Source organism: Passer montanus, unplaced genomic scaffold (assembly GCF_014805655.1).
Source record: "Passer montanus isolate IOZ18808 unplaced genomic scaffold, ASM1480565v1 scaffold25, whole genome shotgun sequence".
NCBI lineage: Eukaryota > Metazoa > Chordata > Aves > Passeriformes > Passeridae > Passer > Passer montanus.
The window spans coordinates 3,362,509-3,383,773 of record NW_024367149.1 but is presented as its reverse complement, the minus strand read 5'-3'; the positions used below and the strand labels follow the sequence as shown (position 1 = coordinate 3,383,773).

At 55.4% G+C, this 21,265-nt stretch overlaps 3 protein-coding genes across 5 annotated transcripts in view; 2 read left to right on the top strand and 1 right to left on the bottom strand.

Moving 5' to 3' along the window:
- ZSWIM5 (zinc finger SWIM-type containing 5) overlaps positions 1–6,735 on the top strand; it is a 95,827-nt gene extending 89,092 nt beyond the window's left edge. Inside the window, 4 exon segments of the mRNA XM_039711747.1 lie at positions 982–1,139; positions 3,358–3,521; positions 3,828–3,909; positions 4,329–6,735. Of these exon segments, the coding sequence (XP_039567681.1) occupies positions 982–1,139; positions 3,358–3,521; positions 3,828–3,909; positions 4,329–5,191 (1,267 nt within the window). The 3' untranslated portion in view covers positions 5,192–6,735.
- Positions 5,346–11,402, bottom strand: UROD (uroporphyrinogen decarboxylase). Of its 2 annotated transcripts, none has more exons than XM_039711753.1 (10): positions 11,278–11,402; positions 10,245–10,357; positions 10,090–10,169; positions 9,838–9,900; positions 9,542–9,739; positions 9,153–9,314; positions 8,738–8,875; positions 8,495–8,595; positions 8,174–8,240; positions 5,346–7,990 (listed from the first exon to the last, which is right to left on the bottom strand). In XM_039711753.1, the coding sequence occupies exons 1-10, from the start codon at positions 11,283–11,285 to the stop codon at positions 7,826–7,828; spliced, it is 1,095 nt and encodes a 364-aa protein (XP_039567687.1). In that variant the 5' UTR covers positions 11,286–11,402; the 3' UTR covers positions 5,346–7,825. The 2 variants fall into 2 exon arrangements, with proteins under 2 accessions (XP_039567687.1, XP_039567686.1); XM_039711752.1 differs by lacking the exon at positions 11,278–11,402 and adding an exon at positions 11,085–11,210.
- LOC120503311 (E3 ubiquitin-protein ligase HECTD3-like) lies at positions 11,394–21,216 on the top strand. Of its 2 annotated transcripts, none has more exons than XM_039711751.1 (21): positions 11,394–11,678; positions 11,825–11,985; positions 12,376–12,468; positions 12,727–12,862; positions 13,292–13,407; positions 13,694–13,807; positions 14,204–14,286; positions 14,669–14,834; positions 15,294–15,375; positions 16,284–16,466; positions 16,944–16,996; positions 17,306–17,370; positions 17,804–17,907; positions 18,225–18,344; positions 18,666–18,755; positions 19,098–19,304; positions 19,695–19,824; positions 20,221–20,295; positions 20,485–20,566; positions 20,686–20,757; positions 21,016–21,216. In XM_039711751.1, exons 1-21 carry the CDS (start codon positions 11,430–11,432, stop codon positions 21,098–21,100), a joined length of 2,466 nt encoding a protein of 821 aa, XP_039567685.1. In that variant the 5' UTR covers positions 11,394–11,429; the 3' UTR covers positions 21,101–21,216. The 2 variants fall into 2 exon arrangements, with proteins under 2 accessions (XP_039567685.1, XP_039567684.1); XM_039711750.1 differs by having other exon boundaries at positions 11,394–11,756.
- Positions 21,217–21,265: the final 49 nt, after the last annotated feature.

Sequence of the window (21,265 nt, the reverse complement as noted above, 5' to 3'; positions counted from 1 at the left end):
AGTCCTGACCCAGAGCATCGCCTTTTTTGCAGCATTTCCTCAGTAAAATGGGTCCTCTCTCTCCAGCACTGGGGGAAAGTTTGAAATCCCTCTATTCTGGGAAGAGCTGCTCGGGAGGACAACCAGCTCTAACAAGCAGCCAAGGGCCTCTGTGGTGTGCAGAAGCACCATGTCCTGCCAGACCTGAGACCTCTGGCTGTTGAACAGGACTGAGGGCCCCAGGGATGCTCTCTGTTAGTGCCCACCCCTGCTCCCAGCTAGGACTCCCTTTGCTGGGGTATCTATGTCCAGGGCTGGAAAAGTTGGACTTCTGCTGCCCTGTGGTTACCTCAAGCCTGCAAGTGAGGATAGCAGAGACATTTGGATGCCCTCCATGTCCAGGGTGCAGTTCCTCTCCTGCATAACTCACCGTCAAGTTAACAACACCAGCACCAACTCAGGGGTTTAGGATTTGTCACTATGGCTGGTGACTTGAGAATCCTGCTCCCCTTCTTTAGGCTTGCTTCTCCCCCAGGTTTTCCAGGCTTTGGGATGTGCCCACAAAAACAGGCAACCTAACCTGGCTGCAGAGGCCCTGGGGAAATGTGCTGCTGCTTCTGATCATAACCAAGCGTTTTAAGAAGAACCAGATGATACAGTCAGGAGTTCTGCCGGGCGCTTTGACTTGAAAGGAGCAGGAGGGGAGGAGGGATTTTTCTTTTTTTCCTTCCTTTTTTTTTACTCTGAGGTCTGTGCTTTTCCTCACAAGTTTATAAATCACTCCAGGATCTTTCTCCCCCCTTTCAAGTCAGTGTCAGATTGATCCCTGTGCCCATGTGCTGAGCACGCAGCCTCGCGAGCCCCGCACGTGCACAGCAGCAGGACGTGTTCAAAGGCATTGCTGCAGGCAGCCCTGCCTCGCCTTGGCAGCTCCTCAGGGAGAGGAGGTGAAGCTGGGGCTGGGCTGGGGTCTGATCTTGCCTCCTCCTGCTTGCCCTTCAGGTTGCCTGTCCTGGAGACCACGGCCCCGTCCGGCGACGTGACCCACCCTCACCACCTGGTCTCGGTGGTCCCCAGCAGGTACCCGCGCTGGTTCACCCTGGGCCACCTGGAGTCACAGCAGTGCGAGCTCGCCTCCACCATGCTCACGGCAGCCAAAGGTTGGTGCCAGGGCAGTTCTGGAGCAGGCTTGATGGGCTGATGGTGCACAAAAGCATGGGAGAGTTTTTCCAGGAGAGAGGAGGGAGCTCTTGCTTCTGCTGGCAGTGGCAGAGGCTGGCTGGGTGCCCCACTAGCAGCCTACTGTGAGCATGGCACTGGCAGAGGCTGGCTGGGTGCCCCACTGACCCCAGTGGTGCCCCACTAGCAGCCTACTGTGAGCAGAGCATGATGAGCTGGCCTTGAGAATCTGGGGTTTCTGGGATTCTTGTCCCAAAGGGCTCATGGTCCAGCAGGGCAGGATGGGAATTTCCAGTGAGGTGCAGCCACGGTGCTGCAGGTCCTGGGTACGTCCCAGGTGATGCAGGACCGTGCCTGCCCTGCAGCACATCCAGCTGCCAGGCCAGCAATCCCTGCCAGGCATGTTGTGAGGTCATGCCACGGTTTAGTTTGAAGCTGTTTATCCTTTTACCTCTGCTTTGTCTCTTCCACCCTGTGGTAATGATCCTGCATGGGCTGTGGGAAGGAAAAGACCTCCATGTGTGACAAATCAAAAGTGGCTTTTGTTGGACATGGAATCAGCAGTGCTGGGTGGGACACTTTGGTCCCAGCTGCAAGGGGCTCGTGAAACACCTCATTGTTGTCTTGGGCCTCTTCAGTTTCTGCCTAGGCACTATTATTGAGGTGAGCACAGGCTTTTCATTAGACATCCCCCTGACCAGAAACCAGCCCCATCAGGGTGGCAAGAGTCTTGTGTCCCATGAGGGTCAGTGGGCCAAGCAGTTACCACTGCCCTGTGATGTCCTGATGCTGCCAGCCTGACAGGGAATGTTTTTCTTCCCCAGTGAGAGGGAAGGGAAATGAGCTGTCAGAAAGCTCCAGCCTTGCTGCCTTGGCAGCCTCTTCTCTCCTTCCAGTCTCTTCCTATAGGTTGCTTTAGCAGGGCTGATGGTGTTCTCCCTGATTTGCAGTGCTCAGATGAGGAGCTGGTACTTGGCTTATGCTTTAGGTATTTTACTCCCTTCCAGTGCCTAATGGGATGAGGTTTTTATGCCAGGGATGTAGGGCTGTTGGATTGCATTTGTTTTTCCAACTGTCCCCTTCCTCAGGTGTTGCCCTGCTGCAGCATGTCCCAGTGTGATCCTGCAGCCTGTCTTGCCCACGCCCCACGAGCCATTTTAGGGAGGCTTGCATTTTGGTGGCAGTGCAAGCGGCTGTGGTGGGTGGCAGGTGATATCTTTAGCTATGAGTCACCAGAGATGTCTCCATGTGTCCAGGTGCAGCACTGGGTTTTTCACACTGCTCTGCATGATTTGGTTGTCTTTGCATGAGGTTCATCTGCTCAGTCTATGAGTAGGAGTAGAAATGAAGCTGGAACCTGATGTGGAATGTTAGCATCTCTGGTCTGTGCACATCCCAAAGGTCCCACTCCCCACGTTGTGTCCCACAGGCACTGATAGGAGGATTTCCCAAGCTAGGTGCAGGACCATGATATTAATATGCCTTGATGTGTCCCTCTTCCAAGATCCTGCCCCATCTCCTAGTGCCATCATCTATCCTAGCACCCACAACCTCCTGTAGCAGGAGACCTGCAGCACCACTGGCTATTGTGCCACAAGCTCCCTTCTTTGGGAATAACTCAGCCTGTCTCAGTTGGGAGTGCTGTGTGCCTGACCTGGGACATCAAGGACCAAGGTGCAGCAAGTCTGGGCAACCCCAGCCCAGGCTTGCAGAGGGAACTTGCTGGGCAAGACAGTGTGTATGCAGCAAACAGCTTTTCCTCTTCTTCCTAATGTTGTTCCTGGATGCAGACTGGTGTTTCTGCAACCATTCAGTACTAGGCATTTCCCCAAGCCCCTCCTATTCTGGGAAGAAGCTGCTGTACAGCTGTCAGACTTGAAGCCAGGGTGGAACATCCAGGTGCCTGGAGATGTCTGCTAAAGACAGGACATGTCTGGGATCACTCAGGTTTGTCCTCTCTGTGAGAGGATGAACTTGCGTGAGGACGCTTGCTGTATCACTTCCTGGGGAGGGTGCTCCATTTTAGACTGTTGGACTGCAGGGCCTGATCCGGCATCACTGTGTGTCCCTCTGTGTGTGTGTCCAGAGGGGCTGGCAGTGCTGAAGGGACTGTTCACCACGTGGTGCAGGCAAGAGATGGGGCTCCAGGGCAAGCTGGGGGGATGCCTGAGCCCTCTGACCGTTCTTGCTTGCTCCCAGGGGACATGCTGCGCCTACGCACGGTGCTGGAGGCCATCCAGAAAAACATCCACTCCTCCTCCTTGATCTTCAAGCTGGCTCAGGATGCATTCAAGATTGCTACGCCAGCCGACAGCAACTCTGACACGACACTGCTCAATGTGGCGCTGGAACTGGGGCTCCAGGTACGCGATGATGCTGGGGATGCTGGTGGCCCTTCTGCCCCTCTTGCTGTGGCAGCCATGCTGGTTATGGTCTCCCACCAAGCAGGGTGTCCCCTGTGGATGGAGTAAATTGATCCCTGCAGGGTCCTGAGCAGGGGACGTCAGCCCTGGGAAGCCACTGTGCTCACTGTGGTTTGGGTGGAGGTGAGGCAGTGCCAGGTAGTTGGTAGCCAGTTGAACCAGAGGGATTTTTGGGGAGCACTGCTCTGTTGGGTGGCCTCACTAGAGCCCTGCAGGGCAGCCAGTCACCCCAAGTTTGCCTCGCAGGTGATGCGCATGACCCTGTCCACACTCAACTGGCGGCGGCGGGAGATGGTGAGGTGGCTGGTGACGTGCGCTACTGAAGTGGGTGAGTTCCATGTGGCTGGGGGATCTGGCCTGCATCCTGTGGGAGCAGGGTTGGGCATGGAGATCCTTGGGTCATGCCTAGGCCTGAACATCTGAGTTATCCTGAGTCTCTCATTTCTTCTTGGGTAACCAAATTTACCTCAGAGCACCTGTTGACAGGGTTGGGACTGCAGCAGTGGCTGGTTTAAGACTTGGATGGGTGCCCCGTACCTGGCCCAGGCCAGTGCTGGTCTCTGTGCCCTGCAGCATGGCGGTGTGGTTTGGCCTCTGCCTGTCCCCGTCTGCCCTGTCCCTCCTGGGACAGAGGCAGCAGCTCAGCACTGCTGTGGGCTGTTTTTGCCCTGTCTGTGGGTCTCAGAGGAGCCCCATGAACTGAGTCAGGTTCCAGGGATACGCTGTGACCCCAATGTTTTCTTGCAGGAGTGAGGGCCTTGGTGAGCATCCTGCAGAGCTGGTACTCACTGTTCACTCCCACGGAAGCCACCAGCATTGTGGCGGCCACAGTGATGTCCCACAACACCATCCTGCGCCTGAGCCTGGACTACCCACAGCGGGAAGAGCTGGCCAGCTGTGCCCGCACCCTGGCCCTGCAGTGTGCCATGAAGGACCCCCAGAACTGCGCCCTGTCTGCCCTGACCCTCTGCGAGAAGGACCACATCGCCTTTGAGACCGCCTACCAGATCGTCATTGACGCCGCCTCCACCGGCATGACCTACACCCAGCTCTTCACCATCGCCCGCTACATGGAGCACCGGGGCTACCCCCTGCGAGCCTTCAAACTGGCCTCCTTGGCCATGACACATCTCAACCTGGCCTACAACCAGGACACGCACCCAGCCATCAATGATGTGCTCTGGGCCTGCGCCTTGAGCCACTCCCTGGGCAAAAACGAGCTGGCAGCCATCATCCCGCTGGTGGTGAAGAGCGTGCACTGTGCCACGGTGCTCTCGGACATCCTTCGCCGCTGCACCATGACAGCGCCGGGGCTGGCCGGCATCCCTGGGCGCAGGAACTCGGGGAAGCTGATGTCCACTGACAAAGCCCCCCTGCGGCAGCTGCTGGACGCCACGATAAGCGCCTACATCAACACCACCCACTCCCGGCTCACCCACATCAGCCCACGGCACTACGGGGAGTTCATCGAGTTCCTCAGCAAGGCCAGGGAGACCTTCCTCCTGGCACAGGACGGGCACATACAGTTTGCCCAATTCATTGACAATCTAAAACAAATCTACAAAGGCAAGAAAAAACTGATGCTGCTGGTGCGAGAGCGGTTTGGGTGAGCCCCAGCTCCTGCCATGCTCACTGGCAGGATCTGGCCACAGCACGGGGACTCGGGAGAGAAGAAGGAAGGAAAGTGGAGATCAGCTTCCCCCCATCGGCAGAGGCTGCTCTGTTCTGGTCTTCTGTTTCTTTTTTTTTGTTTTGTTTTCTTTCTTTTTTTTTTTTTCCTTTTAGTGTTACTCTTTCTTGGATTTAACCATTTCACACACTGAGAGGATCCAGAGATTCCTTGGGCACAAACCAAAAGGCAACCACAGGGAAAAAGGATGGTTTACTCAGCCCCCTGCCCTCCCTTGCCAATACCAAAAGCTAACCTGGAAATCTAATACCTCTTTCCTGAAGGACGTGGTCGCTGGAGGGATACGAAGGTTGCAAAGTGAAAAATCTTTAAAATTATGTGGGAAATTTAATGAAACAAAACAAAAAAAAACAAAAAAAAAAGGAAAAAAAGCAAGCAAAGAAACCTGCGACACTAGAACCTCATGCGTCACCAAAAGCGATGGCTTTGCAGAGCGCTTCTCCCGCCCGCCCGAGACATGCAAACTCCTCTATTTGTGAAGATACTTCAATAAAAACAAGTAAAAGTAACTGTTCTCAGGGATTGCTTACTAAAAGTAACACAAAAAAAAAGCATTTATGATACTGTAAATACTATAGTATATGTGTCAATTATTAAATTGTAAAGTTATAATTATTTATAATTCTGTCTTTTATTTGGGGGATACTTGAAATTGTTGTGGGCTGGGGCGATTATTTTTATTATTGCTATTATTATTATTATTGTTATTATTATTAAAACTATTATTTAAAAAACCCACACAAAACCACAGACAAAAAGAGGAGGAGGCACACGAACATTTCTCAGGTTCCCATGGCATCGGCAGCAGCAAGAAGGGTGTGGGGGGGAGGCGAACATCTACTCGACTCACAGCCCTGGGACGGATGGACGGATGGACAGACGGACGGAGGAGCAGCAGCCCAGCAAAGGAAGGCGCTCGGGGCGATGCTCACTCGGACACACGCGGATGCTGGCGGTGGAGGACTCAGCCCGTCGCAGGGCAGGTGCGGGGTGCGAGTGCCTGGGCGGGCACCGGGGCTGCCGGCTTCGGGGGAGGGAGGGGCAGCCGCGGCACCTCCTGCACCGTTCCCAGCTCCGTGGAGCAGCCAGCGCTCGGCCCTTCCCAGCTCACCCGGCGCTGGGGGCACACTCCAGCCCCGGGCCAGTGGCTCTTCAGTTTTGGTTCATTTCTTTGCCAGCAGGTTGGGAGGGCTGGGGGGCCAGGGCCGGTCTGGATGGTGACTTGTAGTTGGGGAACGCGCGTTAGTTATCTGCTGTCTGGTTTAATTTTTTGGCAAGTGACTTGTGTCCGCGCTCTGGCCAGGAACCCAATTGTACTCGGTCTGTGTCGCCACCGAAATAGCAGTCTTCAACCAGTCTGTTTCTCTCTTTTTTTTCTTCCCTTTTTTTTTTTTTGCGTGCGTGCGTGTATGTGTGTGTGCGACCTCTTCATCTGATGTTTAATAATAAAAGGGATGAACGTTACTGCCTGTGTCTTTCTGCCTTTCTCTGAAGTCGGGGGGTCACCACACTAGTGCAGAGCAGTGTCGTAGCCCCCTGTGGTAGCCAGTTCCTGTGTCCCAAAGAGAGGGACAGGGCAGGGACAAGGCACCCTGGTTGTTTCTGGGTGCAGCTCCCTGCCATATACAATGTTAGCAGGTCCTTGCCCACGCTGGAGAACTGCCCTATCCATGCCAGCTACACCAGCGTTTCTCCGGGTCTTGATCCATCCTGCTGCCAACCTGGACCACAGTGAGTTGCTGCAGTGTGGAATGGGGTGGCAAGGAGTTGTAACTCAGGGTTACTGGGCTGCTTTTGGCAGGGTTTGCTGAACCCCAGGCAAGCTTGGCCCTGAGGATCAGAGGAGATGGGGAGGTGTGCATGGGGGAACACTCTGGGACCAGGGGGATGGTCCTAAAGAGGCTTTGGGAGCTGGAGGAGGAGGGCCATGGTGCCTCTGTTGCCATCCCAGCCAGTGTGGCAGGGTGCTGGTGGTGCTGTGTCACAGACTCTCCTGCCATTTTGCCAGCTGTCTCCCAAGTGAGTCCTGCTGGCTTTCCCAGTCCCTTGAGACTACCCTGGGTTGAGGACACGTTGCCCATTTCAGCCTGAGCAGGACTGTGGGACAGCTGATGTTGAGTCTCTGCTGTGGAGGGCTGTGAGCCCCAAGCTCCCAGGCTGTGACCCTGCCAGCCTCAGGCAGCCCACCTTCCCTAGCAGGGCTGAGTGCATCCATCCTCAGGAGATGGCTGTTGTGCTCACATCCTCTCTTGCAAGCATGGACACTGCAGCCTGGCAGGGAGAGGCATCCTCCACAATTGTTGCCATCCCCGTTTCCCCATTCTGACCTGCAGGATGGGGCTCAGGGGCTCCCCCTCACCACACATGCTCCTCTAGCAGCCTGCCATGACTTCCCATCTCCTTCAGGGCCGTCAGCTCCCCATCCCCCCAGCCAGAGCCACACGGCTGCTGCAGAGAAGGTCCTGGTTTAATGCTGCAGCCCAGCCTAGAGTGAGCCCTGTGACAACATGGGTGACTGTGCCCAAACCAGAGTCCTGTTCCCAAGGCCCCAGGCTCAGCTGTGCTTGTTGATATGACGGGAGTGAGCATGCACGGCTTCCACAAAGGCACCCACATGTTCAGGGTTCATGTCAGGGTAGAGGCCGTGGCCCAGGTTGGCAATATAGCGTTGGGTCCCAAAACTCTCCAGCATCTTCTTCACCAGCTCGCCAATCTTCTCCTGTGGGTAGGAAACCATGTGTCAGACCAATCCAGCTCAGGGTATTTCACCCCACCAGTCCCGCTCAGCTAGCCTGAGGGGATGCTGGGACATGAGCCAGTGCTGCAGGTGGCAAAGCTAAGGCAGAAGGCCTTTAACAGAGGCTAGAGCTAGGCCTAGTTGCTGGCACTAGCCATGGCTCACCTTGGGCGCATAGAGAGCACACGGATCCAGGTTCCCTTGCAGGGTGACATCCTTTCCTATCTGTGCACTGCAGCAAGGAGGAAGCAGGTGAGTTGTTGCATGTGGTACAGAGACTGAGGGCAGCCAGGAGCCTGCAGCTCCCACCCCAGGACACCTAGGACCCCTCAGCGCAGCCTTTAGAAGCTGTAGCATGGTGGCCCAACTATCCCCACCTTTGGAGCAGCCATGTCCAGGCCTGGGATGCCTCAGGGCAGAGGAGGAGGTCAGAGTACCTGGTCTGGGATGCTGCCCAGACACCTGAGCCCCGAGTCAGACTCTTACCGAGCTTCTTGGGGCCGGATGGTCCAGTCGAGACCAACGACCTCGTAACCGGCGTGGGCCAGGTCGCGCAGGGCGTAGTGTGCATCCTTGGCAAAGATGATCTGGGGAGGGAGGAGATGGGCAGCCACTGCTGTGGCTCACACCCCTCTCCACAGGCTGGACTGATGGAAGCAGGTACCAGGGGAAGCACCCCTCTCCAGCAGCCCCCAGATGTCAGGGTCAATCCAGGCAGCCCTGACTCACCATGGGCACCAGGGGCAGTGCCTCCTCCTTCAGCTTGCTCTTGACAGCCTGAGCAATGTCCCGGATGTAAGGCAGGGCAAAGTCCTGGAACAGCTCTGGGCCCAGGTGCCCTGCATGGGACTCAAACAGCTGGAGCGCCTGCCAGGGACACAGAATCCTTTAGGCTGGAAGACCTTTAAGATTATTGAGTCTAACAACCCAGCACTGCCAAATCCAGCATAAAGCATGTCCCCAGGTGCCACATCTGCTTGTCTATCAAATACTTCCAGGGATGACAACTCAACCACTTTCCCATGGGGTTGGGAGAGCAGCAACTCAGTCCCTCCTCCTCCTTCCAGATGCTGGATCCTCTCTGCTCCCTATCCCCAGTCCCTGCCTTCCTTCTTGGCCCTGTCCCCACTGCCCCAGGACACACCTGCGCTCCAGCAGCCACCTGCCCCACCAGGTAGTCAATGATGACGTCAGCCAGCAGGCGCAGCAGACGGTGGCTTGCCTCGGGGTGACGGTAGAGCCAGCTCTTGGCCTTGGCCATTGTAGTGGAGCCACCACCTTCAATCATGTAGGACATGAGCGTCCACTGTGGGGAGGAGTGAAGTGAGGAGAGTGATGGAGATGAAAGAAGACACAAAGTCCCCATTGCAGTGCTGAAGGTAGGACCTGTGAACACCCCAGAGCCTGGGGCACAGCTGCCCCTGCACTGAATGCCCCCCATTACACACCCATGTAGCACCCACAGCTGGTCTGACCCCAAGAGAGCAGAGGAGCCCATCAGTGAAACCCATTCAGAGGGGCCACAGCACTTACCGGTGCCCCCGAGAAGCCGATGAGGGGCACCTTGCCCTCCAGGCTGTGTCGTGTCAGAGTGATGGCCTGGAAGACGTAACCTAACTCCGCGGTGACATCCACCTTCTGTCGCAGTTTCAGCAGGTCCTCCACCTCCTTCAGGGGCTCTGTGAACGTGGGTCCTTTGCCAGGGACCATGACAACCTCCATGCCCAGCGCCTGGGGACAGGGGAGAATGGAGAAGCAGGAATGGAGCAGCTCTGAATTCTGCCCTGTTACCAGCTGCTGCTCCCTGTGGCACTGGCCGTGGCTCTTACCTGGGGCACCACCAAGATGTCAGAGAAGATGATGGCAGCATCCAGGGGAAATCGTCTTAGTGGCTGCACAGAGGAAGAGGCAACATTAGTGAGGGGTTGTGTGTGACTCCCTTCCCATGGAGGACCTGGTCAAGCACAGGAGGCAGTGGAGTCCCCAAGGGCTGCACAATTTCCTGAGGCCAGAACCAAGGTTTCTTCCCATCCCCATCCGGGCAGAGAGAGGGGACACACAGACCCCTGAGTGGTGCTCACCTGCAGTGTCAGCTCACAGCACAGTTTGGGGCTCCGGCACGTGGCAAAGAAATCCTGTGACGCCCGTGTCTCCCGAAACTCTACAAGGGAGCACCACAAACGTTAGCGGGTGCTTGCTGAGGCCCCCGGCTCCCCGCGCAGCCCGCACCGCTCACCGGGCAGGTAGCGCCCCGCCTGCCGCATGCACCACACCGGCGTGTGCTCCGTCTCCTCGCCGCGGGCCGCGCGCAGGAACGTGTCGTTCTTCAGCTTGGGGAAGCCCTTGGGGCTGCGGAGCAAGCAGCAGGTGCGGGGTGTCACCCACGAGGGGTCTGGGTGCCCCGCCAGTCCCCCACGACTGCGGTACCAGAGCGAGCGGCTCGTCCCCACTCCCTGACCGCAGAAGAGGCTTGCGCCCTTCTGTGACAAATGCGATAAACTCTCCCCACCGCAGCCCAGGAGTTCTCCCTGCTGAGGACCGCGGGCCCCCCGGCAGAGAGGGGATGCGCTGTGCAGGGCCCGAGAGATTAACTTATCGGGGCCAGCAGCCGCTCCCGCCGGAGCCTGGGGACGCGGGGTGGGCAGGCGGCACGGCCCCGGTCCTGCCCGGCCACGCGTGCCCGGCCTCCCGCCGGGGGCTGCCGGAGCCTGGCACCCGCGGGGCTGCGGGGACAAAGCCCCCAAAACCTCCATCTGGGACCAGGGACTTCACTAGCACCCGAGGGGCCCTGCTGATCACTCCCAGAGCAGGATCCCCTCCCTGGCTCCCCGCCCGGAGCCCTCCAGTGACCCAGCACCGGACCCTTGTGCCCGCACCGTAATCCCAGAGCCACCCCAGTGCCTCCCTCCAGTGTCCCCGGTACAGGATCTCAGCGCCAAAGCTCCATCCCCCGCGCTCCCACAGCGCCAGATCGCCGTTCCCAGAGGCACACCAGCACCCCCCGTGCAGGCGCCGGAACACGGCCCCGCTGCCACACTAGGAAGGGACGCAGGCCTGCCCGGTCCCGGATACTCACAGGAGCCGCTCGCCACCCTCCATGCTCCTGCGCCGCTCCCCGGCCTCTCCGTTGCCTCCCGACGCGGCGCGGTCCGCCCCCATCCCGCCCCGCTCCCGTCCCGCCCCGCCGGCGCCGCCATCTCGACGTAGTCCCGCCTCTCCCCTGCCGCCATCTTGGCCCGCCCCTCGCCCGCCTTCCCGCCCCTCCGTACGCTGCCATCTTGCCCCGCTCCTTGCTCCACTGTACGTGGCACGGGCGCCGCCATCTTGCTCTACGTCCGTCCGGCCGGGCGCCGCCATCTTGCCCGTCGGCGGGCGGGTTCGCCGTAAACCGGAGGGGCGCGGAGCCGGTGGCCGGAGCGCGATGAGGGCGGGCGGGGAGGCGCCGCACCAGGTGCTGGGCCGGCTGCGGTTCCTGCTGCAGTGCAGCGAGTGCTTCCGCCGCGCCCGGGCGCTGCCCGCCGCGCTCTGCTACGTGCCGCGGGAGGTGCAGTACAAGATCTGCAAGGACCCCGCAGCCGCCGCCGCCGCAGCCGCCCGCAGCCTGCTCAGCGTGTGGGACAGCCCGGGGCCGGCGCGGGGCGGCAAGCGGGCGGCGCGGGCCACGATCGAGGTGCGGAGGGGCGGCTGCCTGCGCGCCACCGGCGAGGAGTACTGCAACGGCGCCGGGCTCTGGGTCAAGCTCAGCAAGGTAACGCGGGTGCGGCGGCCCGCGAAGGGCCCGGCCCGGCCTCGCCTGACCGCCGGCTGTCCCCGCAGGAGCAGCTGGAGGAGTACCGGAGCGGCTGCGATCTCGAGGAGGGATGGGTGCTGGTGTGCAAGCATGCCGACGGCGGGGACCGGCTGGTGCCCGTGGAGTCCACGGAGCGGATCCAGCGGCAGCAGCAGCTGTTCGGGGTGGATTACAAGCCTGTCATCAGGTGCGGGGCCGCCGCGGTGTCCGCTGGGTCCCTGGGAGCTCGGAGGTGCTCACCTCTGTGCGGGCTCGGGATGATTCCCCCGGCCCCTCCTGCCTTGGGCTGGGGAACCCCCGGCCTGCTTGGACAGGTTTCATGGAAGTGAGGCAAGAGGGATGCCGGATGTGGAGTGAATTTGGTTTGGCTCGGGCACTGTGCTTGTCACGTGCCCAGCGGGGTGTGGAAGGAGTAGACATGGTTGGAAAGGAAAGGGCAACAGATGATGCTGGAGGTGATGGAGGATGGAGCACAGTGGGGCTTGAAACCCAAATCTTCCCCTTACAACTACTCCTTGATCACCAATTTCTTGTTCCTCCTGGGATGTTCTCACTCCACTTCTCTGTGTCGTTTCAGATGGGAGCAGGTGGTGGATCTGACATACTCCCTGCGCCTCGGAGCAAAGCCCAGGGCCATGGAGCAGGATGAGGCTGCAGTAGAGAAGCTTAGGTATGAACTGTTTCCTGGCTTCTGCTATGGTGGGGGGACAAGCTCCTGTCTCTTGTGACTGCCCAGACAGCTGTCTCCTGCAGACCTGGGGGAGAGGGGGGAAGACAGGCATCTCTGCACAGCACAGTCTTGTCCTAGATATGCCTGCAAAAAGCAGGAAACCGAGCAAGGCAAGCAGGATGTGGACCTTCCTTTTTTTGACCCATTAGCCAGGCTGCCTCTGGCTCTCCAGACCCAGTAATCCCTTTTCCCTGCTAGGTTTGTGCCCCCCACATGGACTTATGAATGTGATGAGGACCTGGTGCACTTCTTGTATGACCACATTGGGAAGGAGGATGAGAACCTGGGCAGCGTTAAGCAGTACGTGGACAGCATCGATGTCTCGTCCTATACGGTGGGTTGAAGGGACAAGGCTGCATCAGCCCCACTGTGCTGTGGGGTGGAGAGCATGGGTAGTGCTTGCTGTGCTGCTCTGGACTGGGCTCTGTTTGAGGATGTGGGAGAAAAACCTGGGGAGTATCATGCAGCATGTATGTATATATACTGCAGCCCCTGGAGGGACAGTGGTTTGAGAAGCCAGTTCTAATATTAGCTGCAAAGCTGATGTTAGGGAGGGTTTGATACTCTGTGCTTTGTGTGTGACCCCAGAGCACCTCAGAGGGTCAACCCCAGTGTCCTGTGTGCTCTGCACTGCCAGTGTCTACTCACAGCCCAGCAAAGGGAACAGGCCAGTGTGATACCCTCTGACACTGAAAGTAACCACTAAAGAGAAGTTAGTCCTGCACTCATCTGATCTTCCTTGCATTCCCTTGCCCCCTTCCAGGAGGACTTCAATGTGTCATGCCTGACTGATAGCCATGCCGACACGTACTGGGAGAGCGATGGGTCCCAGGGCCAGCACTGGGTGCGGCTCAACATGAAGAAAGGCACCATTGTCAAGTGAGTCATTTCTGTCTGCTCTACAGAGTTATCTCTGCTCTACATGCTGGCTAGTGACTGGAGCAAGCTTTGCCACTCCCTCTCTGCCTGAGTGTCGTGGCCCAAATTTGCCCTGCCCTCCCTGCCCCTCAGCCCTTAGCTGGCTCTGGGCTTGAGGTGGTTTTAGCATTGTCACAGCTACCTGGGAATCCCAGCTTGGTAACAACATGACCAAGTGATGAGAGGGAGTAGCGAGAGGTGTTCAGGTGCAGTTGCCTTCTCCTTAATGTCCTGCTTCCCTTTGCAGGAAGCTGCTGCTGACAGTGGATACCACTGATGAGAACTTCATGCCCAAGCGGGTCGCTGTGTATGGGGGCGAGGGGGACAATCTGAAGAAACTGAACGACGTCGGCATTGATGAGTGAGTGGTGGAGGTGCACAGGGTGTCATGGCTCTTGCAGGGGCCCAAGCTGCTGAGCACTGGCCTTAAGCAGTCATGCAGTACAAGCCAGGCTCTCTGGGATGTGGGTTCACTCTGTCTACAATAGCATGGTACAGTCATCAGGAATCTCCTCATCCAATTGTGGGACACATCAGGTACCTGTGGGAATCATGGTACCTACACCTGCATCAGGTCCAGGTTCAGGCATTCAGCAGGTTCAGGTAATCAGCTGTAATTGTTAGCAAGAACTGAGTTCTTGCCATAGGTTGCTATTTCAAAAGATGCAAACTGTCTTCCCTTACAAGTGCCTGAGTGGTTTTTGGCAGGATGGGCAAGGAAACAGCCCTTTAATCCTCATCTCTTCTGTGTTTGCAGGAGCTATATTGGGGATGTGTGCATCCTTGAGGACATGACAACACACCTGCCTGTCATTGAGATCCGGATTGTGGAGTGCAGAGGTAGGGCTAACTGTTGGGGCCACATCCATAATGCACCTGTAAAATACTGTACATTAAGAGTTTGTTCTGTGATTTGTGCTTCTTCTCCCTCTGGGCTGTTTTAGATGAGATTCAAAAGAACCATGGGAAACTCCTGGGAGATCTGAAGTTTTGCAAGTTCTCAGCTTTCATCCTATCTTTCTCTGCCTTCAATAATCTAATTATTTTTCTTCTGTAAATGCCCTGCTTCTTCTTCACAGAGGTATTTGAATCTCTCAGTGCCCAGCCCCAGAGCTGTTGGAGCTGGTACATTCCTACTGTTTTTGCTTATAGACCTCCTGCATTTTATTTAAGGCTTGCTTTCTTGTGATCTTAGCATATCATCCATGGTCTTTCTTGGCAGATGATGGGATTGATGTTCGTATCCGAGGCATCAAAATCAAATCCTCCCGACAGAGGGACTTGGGGCTCAGTGCTGACATGTTCCAGTTGCCCAGTTTGGTGCGTTACCCTCGCCTAGAAGGGACTGACCCTGACCTGCTGTACCGACGGGCCGTGCTCATTCAAAGGTGCTGTGTGGAGGGGAGCAGACAGGAGCCATTGCCTGCAGGGATTGATGCACATGGCTGGAAGCTGGAAAACTATGACACTCCTCTTGAGAAAGATGTCTTGGACCCTGGAGAAGATAGCAGTCATTTGGGGACAAAGTGGGCTCTCTGGGGTGGCTGCCTTGTGCTTTCAGAGGAGTTCTGTAGCTCAAGTTTACAGTGTCTTGTGTGTCACAAGCATGACATATCTGTGCAGTCTCAGGGGCAGGTATATGCAGAGTCGCTTGTAAGGGATGCAAAATCACTGCAGTGCCCAGGGAGTGGGAATTTAGTACCAAAGGTTTCATGAGGTAAAAAACTATGCTGGGTTTGGTTTGGATCAGTTATTTTTCTGCTTGTGTTCAGGGATGTATGGTCTGGAATAGATTTGTGCAGATCCCCATCACTCCTTGTTGCAATACCTTCTTCTTTGTTATTTAGGTTCATCAAGCTCCTGGACAGTGTCCTGCATCACTTGGTGCCAGCCTGGGACCACACTATTGGCACATTCAGCAAACTCAAGGTGAGCAGTTGGTTCTGTGTCTTGTTGGGGCCTCAGTCTGGCAGGGCAATGGTGCTTGTGCTGTGGCAAGGGAAGCAGCCAGGGCTTATTGCCTTTAAAGCAGCTGGAGGGAAATACCTTCCTGAGCTCAAGTCACTAACACTGTGAAAGGTGATATTGTTTATTTTCCTGCTAAACTGCTGATGTAGAAGCATGTAGCTGTGGGCTAACAAGTGGACTCAAACCAGAACATTTCACCCTCAAAGGGTCTGGATCACAGCAGCACTGGGCATGCAAGCTGGATCCACATCCCCTCCAAGATCTCAGCCCAGGACGCTCTGTTCCTGCACTTCCTGCCAGCAGCTTTGAGCTGGCTTGTCCAAACATCAAGGCTTTTACCAGTAACATTCTTCCTGGCTTTAATAAGCTTTTGCTTTTCATCCTTTACATAGTGCTGAGTTCATCCCTCCAGTTGTCTGTTTTCCTTGTATCCTCTCCAAGAATACACATGCTGGACATTACCAGGATAGACCTATTCTGTGTGTTTCCAGGCCTGGTGTCAGAAAGCACTGTAATTCCTGTGCCAGGTCAACATGGACCCAAAGCATTTGGGGATTTTTGTTTGTTTAGAGGAGCTGGCTTTGATTACAATTAAAAGGGATAGTAAGACCAGTGTTCTGGTGAGAGTGAGGGTAAAGGAGACTCTAAGCAACACTGGCGTATCAGCATCAGATGACAGCTGCTGGATTGAGGGCTGAGCTTGTTGTCTCCCTTAAGCCAGAATGCAGAATCTTTCAGAGGCAGAGGAGAAGCAAATACTGTCAATGAGAATGTGTCTGTGTGCGAAGGCGCTGGGAAAGGGAGAAACCTGCTGGTGTGATGGCTTCAACAGAAAGTAGGTGACACGTTTTGTGGGTCCCTGTTGGCAGCACATCAAGCAGTTCTTGCTGCTGTCCAAGAAGCGCACAGCTCTCATTACCCAGTGTCTGAAGGACTCGGAGACCAGCAAGCCCAACTTCATGCCAAGGCTCTACATTAACCGACGCCTGGCCATGGAGCACCGGGACAACCCTGCCCTGGACCCCAGCTGCAAGAATGCTGTCTTCACCCAGGTACTGTCTCTCCTGCAAGGGTCCCTGCTGCTCTGGGGAGACTGGGGCATCCCAAAATCAGAATTATCTGCATTAGGATGGGTGGAAGGGGGAGCTTGGAGCTGGAGACAGATCAAGCCTTCAAAGCTTCTTCACGTGACTCACAGTCTCTGTAATTACATGTGGTGTTGGTCCCATCAGGAGTAACATCTAGGAGGGATTTGGGACCTCTGAGTTGAAATCTGTACTCTATCCTAGATGCTGTCTGTTGCATGTTGTTAGTGGAGAGTGTAACAATTCTGTCGCACTAAAAAGACAGCGAAGAATTCTGATCTTCCTGTACACGTTCTCTCCCAACCACCAACAGATCTTGGGCTCTGTGCATGCACAACATCCCAAACTGCTGTGAGACTTGATGTGTTTGATGTACCTGCCTTCATGTGGCACCAGTTTCCCTGGAGAGGGAATACCAGCCTTGATTGTCTCTGCTTCTTGCAGGTATATGAAGGCTTGAAACCCTCAGACAAGTTTGAAAAGCCTCTAGATTATAGGTAAGCAGTCTCAGGAAGGGAAGGCACCATGCAGTGCTGGGAGCTGTGTCCTGTTACAGCAGGGTGTTTGGGGAGCCTTTGTCCTGTACTCTGGAGAGGGTTTGCTAGCACAGGAGCCAGCTCAGCCATGAGGTCAGGGTCTGTTCCCCAGGGTGTCACCTCCCTACTGAGGATGCAGCTGTCTCTGGAGATAAAGTCCTGTCCTAAACTCAGACTGTTCCATGCTAGTCCCTTGATGTCCCTGCTGTGCCTGTCCGAGCACCCCCTTGGCTTTGAGCAGCACCTCAGGTGATGCCTGGTTCTCCACAGGTGGCCGTTGCGTTATGACCAGTGGTGGGAGTGCAAATTTATCGCAGAGGGCATCATCGACCAAGGTAGGGGCTGCAGGAGGCCAGAGTTCCTCTGGAGCAGTCGGGGGCTGATGAGGTGACTGTTGCTGTAGGTGCTTTTGTTTGGTTCCAGTGTTAATTCCTGTGGAGGAGAGGGGGAAGGCAGATTGCCTTGTCCTGCCACCTCTGCCTGTGTTCCAGATAAACAGTGCTGTTTGCTGGGAGGGGGACCAAACTTCCATTAGTCACTAACAGGAGCTTTACCAGTGCTAGTGATCCTTTTGGGTGTTCTCCACAGGCCAGGCAGAGATGTTACTTCTCTTGTCTTACTTTCTCTAGTGCCATAAGGCTCTAACAGGAGCCTTCTGCTCAACCCAGGGCCAGGTTGGACCAGAAATCCTCATCTTTGCTCCATAATTCTGAGGATCACACATGGGGAGATCGCATCACTAAGAATGCCCTTCTTTTGGGGTTGCAGGTGGTGGTTTTCGGGACAGCCTGGCAGACATGTCAGAGGAGCTGTGCCCCAGCTCAGCAGACACCCCTGTGCCTCTGCCCTTCTTCGTGCGCACATCCAACCAGGTGCTGTGCATCGGGATGTTTGGGGCAACCCTTCCATGCCTGGCAGTGCAGTGCTGTCCCTGTGCCCTTGCATGCCAGAGACATACTTTAAGCTTTTCTTTGTGAGCGGTTGGGTAGTTTGCTTTGTGGCATTTCATTTTAGAATATGCTGACAGGTGCCTGGATACCAGTCTGTCACTGGGAATATTGCCAAGAGGGGTGGGGGGGCTTAGCCCACTCCTGCTGTGAGAAGTGCCCAGAGGCATGGCAGGAGTAGTTTGTGGTGTTTCATGCTGTGCTGAAATTATGACTTGGAGTTTTGCCTCTCACTCCGACAGGGTAATGGCACTGGAGAAGCCAGGGATATGTATGTCCCCAACCCATCTTGTAAAGACTTCCCAAAGTATGAGTGGATTGGGCAGATCATGGGAGCAGCTCTGAGGGGAAAGGAGTTTCTGGTAAGTTTTCAACCCTATCCCTCTGAGAATGTTTGCTGCAAAGGGAGTTGATAGCCCTCTCCTGCAGCCTGTCTAACAGGAGCATGGAAAGGCTCTGTGGTCACATAGTGGGAAAAGTGGTATTTGGGGCCAAGCAGTTTGGAGAACTCACAGTCTGAGTTTTGGGGGATGATGCTGAGAGCTTGGGAGAAAGTGTTTGGTCTCTACTCAGCTACGATGAGCTCTGCAGAGGGAGAAGTAGGAAAGCCTCTTTGTGTTTGCATTGTTGAGTCATATCTCCATCTTTGACACAGACTCAATAAAATCTCTTTTCTTTTTCAGGTCCTGGCTCTTCCTGGCTTTGTTTGGAAACAATTAACAGGGGAGGAGGTCAGCTGGAGCAAAGACTTCCCTGCTGTGGACTCCGTGTTGGTGAGAGGGACTGGGAGGCTGTGCCTATCCTATTCCTTGTGGCGCTCAGCAAGGTGCTGATTTGTGTCCCTGTCCTCATGTAGTTGCTTCCTCCTATGTCAAATAAACATAACAAAGGGCAGCTTTCAGCTATAAGGATGCACCGAATGCTCTTGTAGAGATGCAGCCATGCTGACTGTTGCTTCAAGCATGCAATGGCCCAAGGTCTGCTAAACAGCTTAAGAGCAGTATATCCCATGTTGTGTCACTGTCACTTGTTTGGGAAGGGAGAAGATGGGGACTTGGGCACATCACTACTCTCTGGCCATCTCTCTAACCTGCACTTACTTGGTGCCTGGACAGGTGAAGCTCCTGGAGGTGATGGAAGTCATGGATAAAGACACATTTGAGTTCAAATTTGGGAATGACCTGACCTACACAACAGTGCTGAGTGACCAGCGCGTGGTGGAGCTGATCCCCAACGGCAGCAGCACCGCTGTGCGCTACGAGGACCGCAAGGAGTTCATCCGCCTGGTGCAAAAGGCTCGGCTGGAGGAGAGCAAGGAGCAGGTGACACTGTCCCACCCTGTGGCTGGTCACTGGCTCCCAGAGACCTGCCCCCAGCCCTTTTCTGGTAAAATGCACTGGGGTTAGTGTCCCTGTGCTCATTAGGGCAATGGTATCCAGCCCTTTCAGTGGGGTCCTGGAGCCTAGGAAGCTGTTGAGAAGCAAAGTGGCTTCTAGTAGTATGGGTGATGGGGGGGTTTTAGTCACAGTTCTGACACAGGCTTTGTCAGTGAATGGGGATGCATCTCTCTGCGATCCTGTCCTCTTTCTTCAGGTTCCTTGGAGCATGTGCTGAACAGTCACATGGCTTGAATCCAGTAGAGTACCTAGGCTCAACCTTGAGTTAGGGAAATGGGCAAGACCTGCTGCTTACCTGCCTTGTCTCCTTTTCAGATCATGGCCATGCAGGCTGGGCTGCTGAAGGTGGTACCCCAAGCTGTTCTTGACCTCCTTACATGGCAGGAACTAGAAAAAAAGGTCTGTGGAGACCCTGAAGTCACAGTGGATGCCCTGAAGAGGCTCAGTAAGTGAAGGGCTTTGCTGAAAACCCTCTTCCTGAAAGCGAGACTGTATTCTGTCTGAGCTAGCACCAGGAGAAGTGTGGGAAGCCAGTATTAGCCTTTCTTACAGTGAGAATATGGTCATGTGTACTTCTTGCCTTTAGCTGGGTGCTGATGGGGACAGGAGTGTCCTTTGACTCCGTCCTGGCCTCACAGTAGAGGCTGGGGCATCCCTAGGCTGCCAGTATCTGAGCCCCTGTGGAGCTGAGACGTGGATCTGGCTATGCTTCCTGGGAGGGGCCTGACTGTCTATGTTTCTTGCACCTTGGGTCTATGTGGTCAAACCCTGCAGGCACCCACTGCCAAAGAGGGAAGAGCTCAGATCTTTATTAAACTCTTTTCTGTATCCTTTGTGACAGCCCGGTTTGAGGACTTTGAGCCACAGGATACCCGGGTTCAGTACTTCTGGGAAGCACTCAATAACTTCACCAATGGTGAGTAATTTGTTCTGTCCGTGCATATCTTGTGCCATGACAGCTCCTGCCTGCTGGCTGGGAGCTGGGAGGGAAAGCAGGCAGCTAGGCTGAAGGGACTGCTTGCTGGTGCAGGGGCTTCCTAGAAGGAGCTGTACTGCAGCTCACATCCCTGTAGGATTTGCTGATGTCTTTGCTTTTCCTTCACAGAGGATCGCAGCCGCTTCCTCAGATTTGTCACTGGCAGAAGTCGCCTTCCAGCACGGATCTACATCTATCCAGACAAGATGGGGTTAGTGCATTCTTCTGTAGACTGCAAGGCTGACAGATCCCATGCCAAAGAGGTGGGTTGTCTGGGCTCCCTGCCTTGCTGGCCTGCTGGTTCTAACCAGTTTGTCACCTTCTCCCCAGCTCAGAGACAACAGATGCTTTGCCAGAGTCATCCACCTGCTCCAGCACTCTCTTCTTGCCCAACTATGCCACGTAAGTTTTGGTGCTTCCCTGTGTCTGGAGGACTGTGTGTGGGCTCTCTTCTTAACCTTGGTGCTGACCCGTTGGGCCCCATCACTTTGCCAGAGTTACATCCCATGCCTGTCCTACGTGGCTGCTGAGTTTCTCTCTGTGAGCCCCTGGTGAAGGCACATCCTCCATTTCAGAAACCATCTTGTCCTCTCAACTGGCAAATGCAGCAGTAGCAGCTTCTCCTTACCTTTATCTTTTTTTCCTTCCTGCCATCCCTAGAGCCAAGGTTTGTGAAGAGAAGTTGCGCTATGCTGCCTATAACTGCGTGGCCATTGACACCGATATGAGTCCGTGGGAAGAGTGATGTTGCAGCCTGAACAAGCAGCATGGACAATTGTTCAAGAAAACCATGCAGTGGGAAGCATTCCCTTGTCCCCACGGGATGTGTATATATAATAAATATATAGGTGTGAAGCCTGGCTCCCAGCAGTTGACATGAAGGGTTGGGTCTTCAGCAGGACGGGAGCTA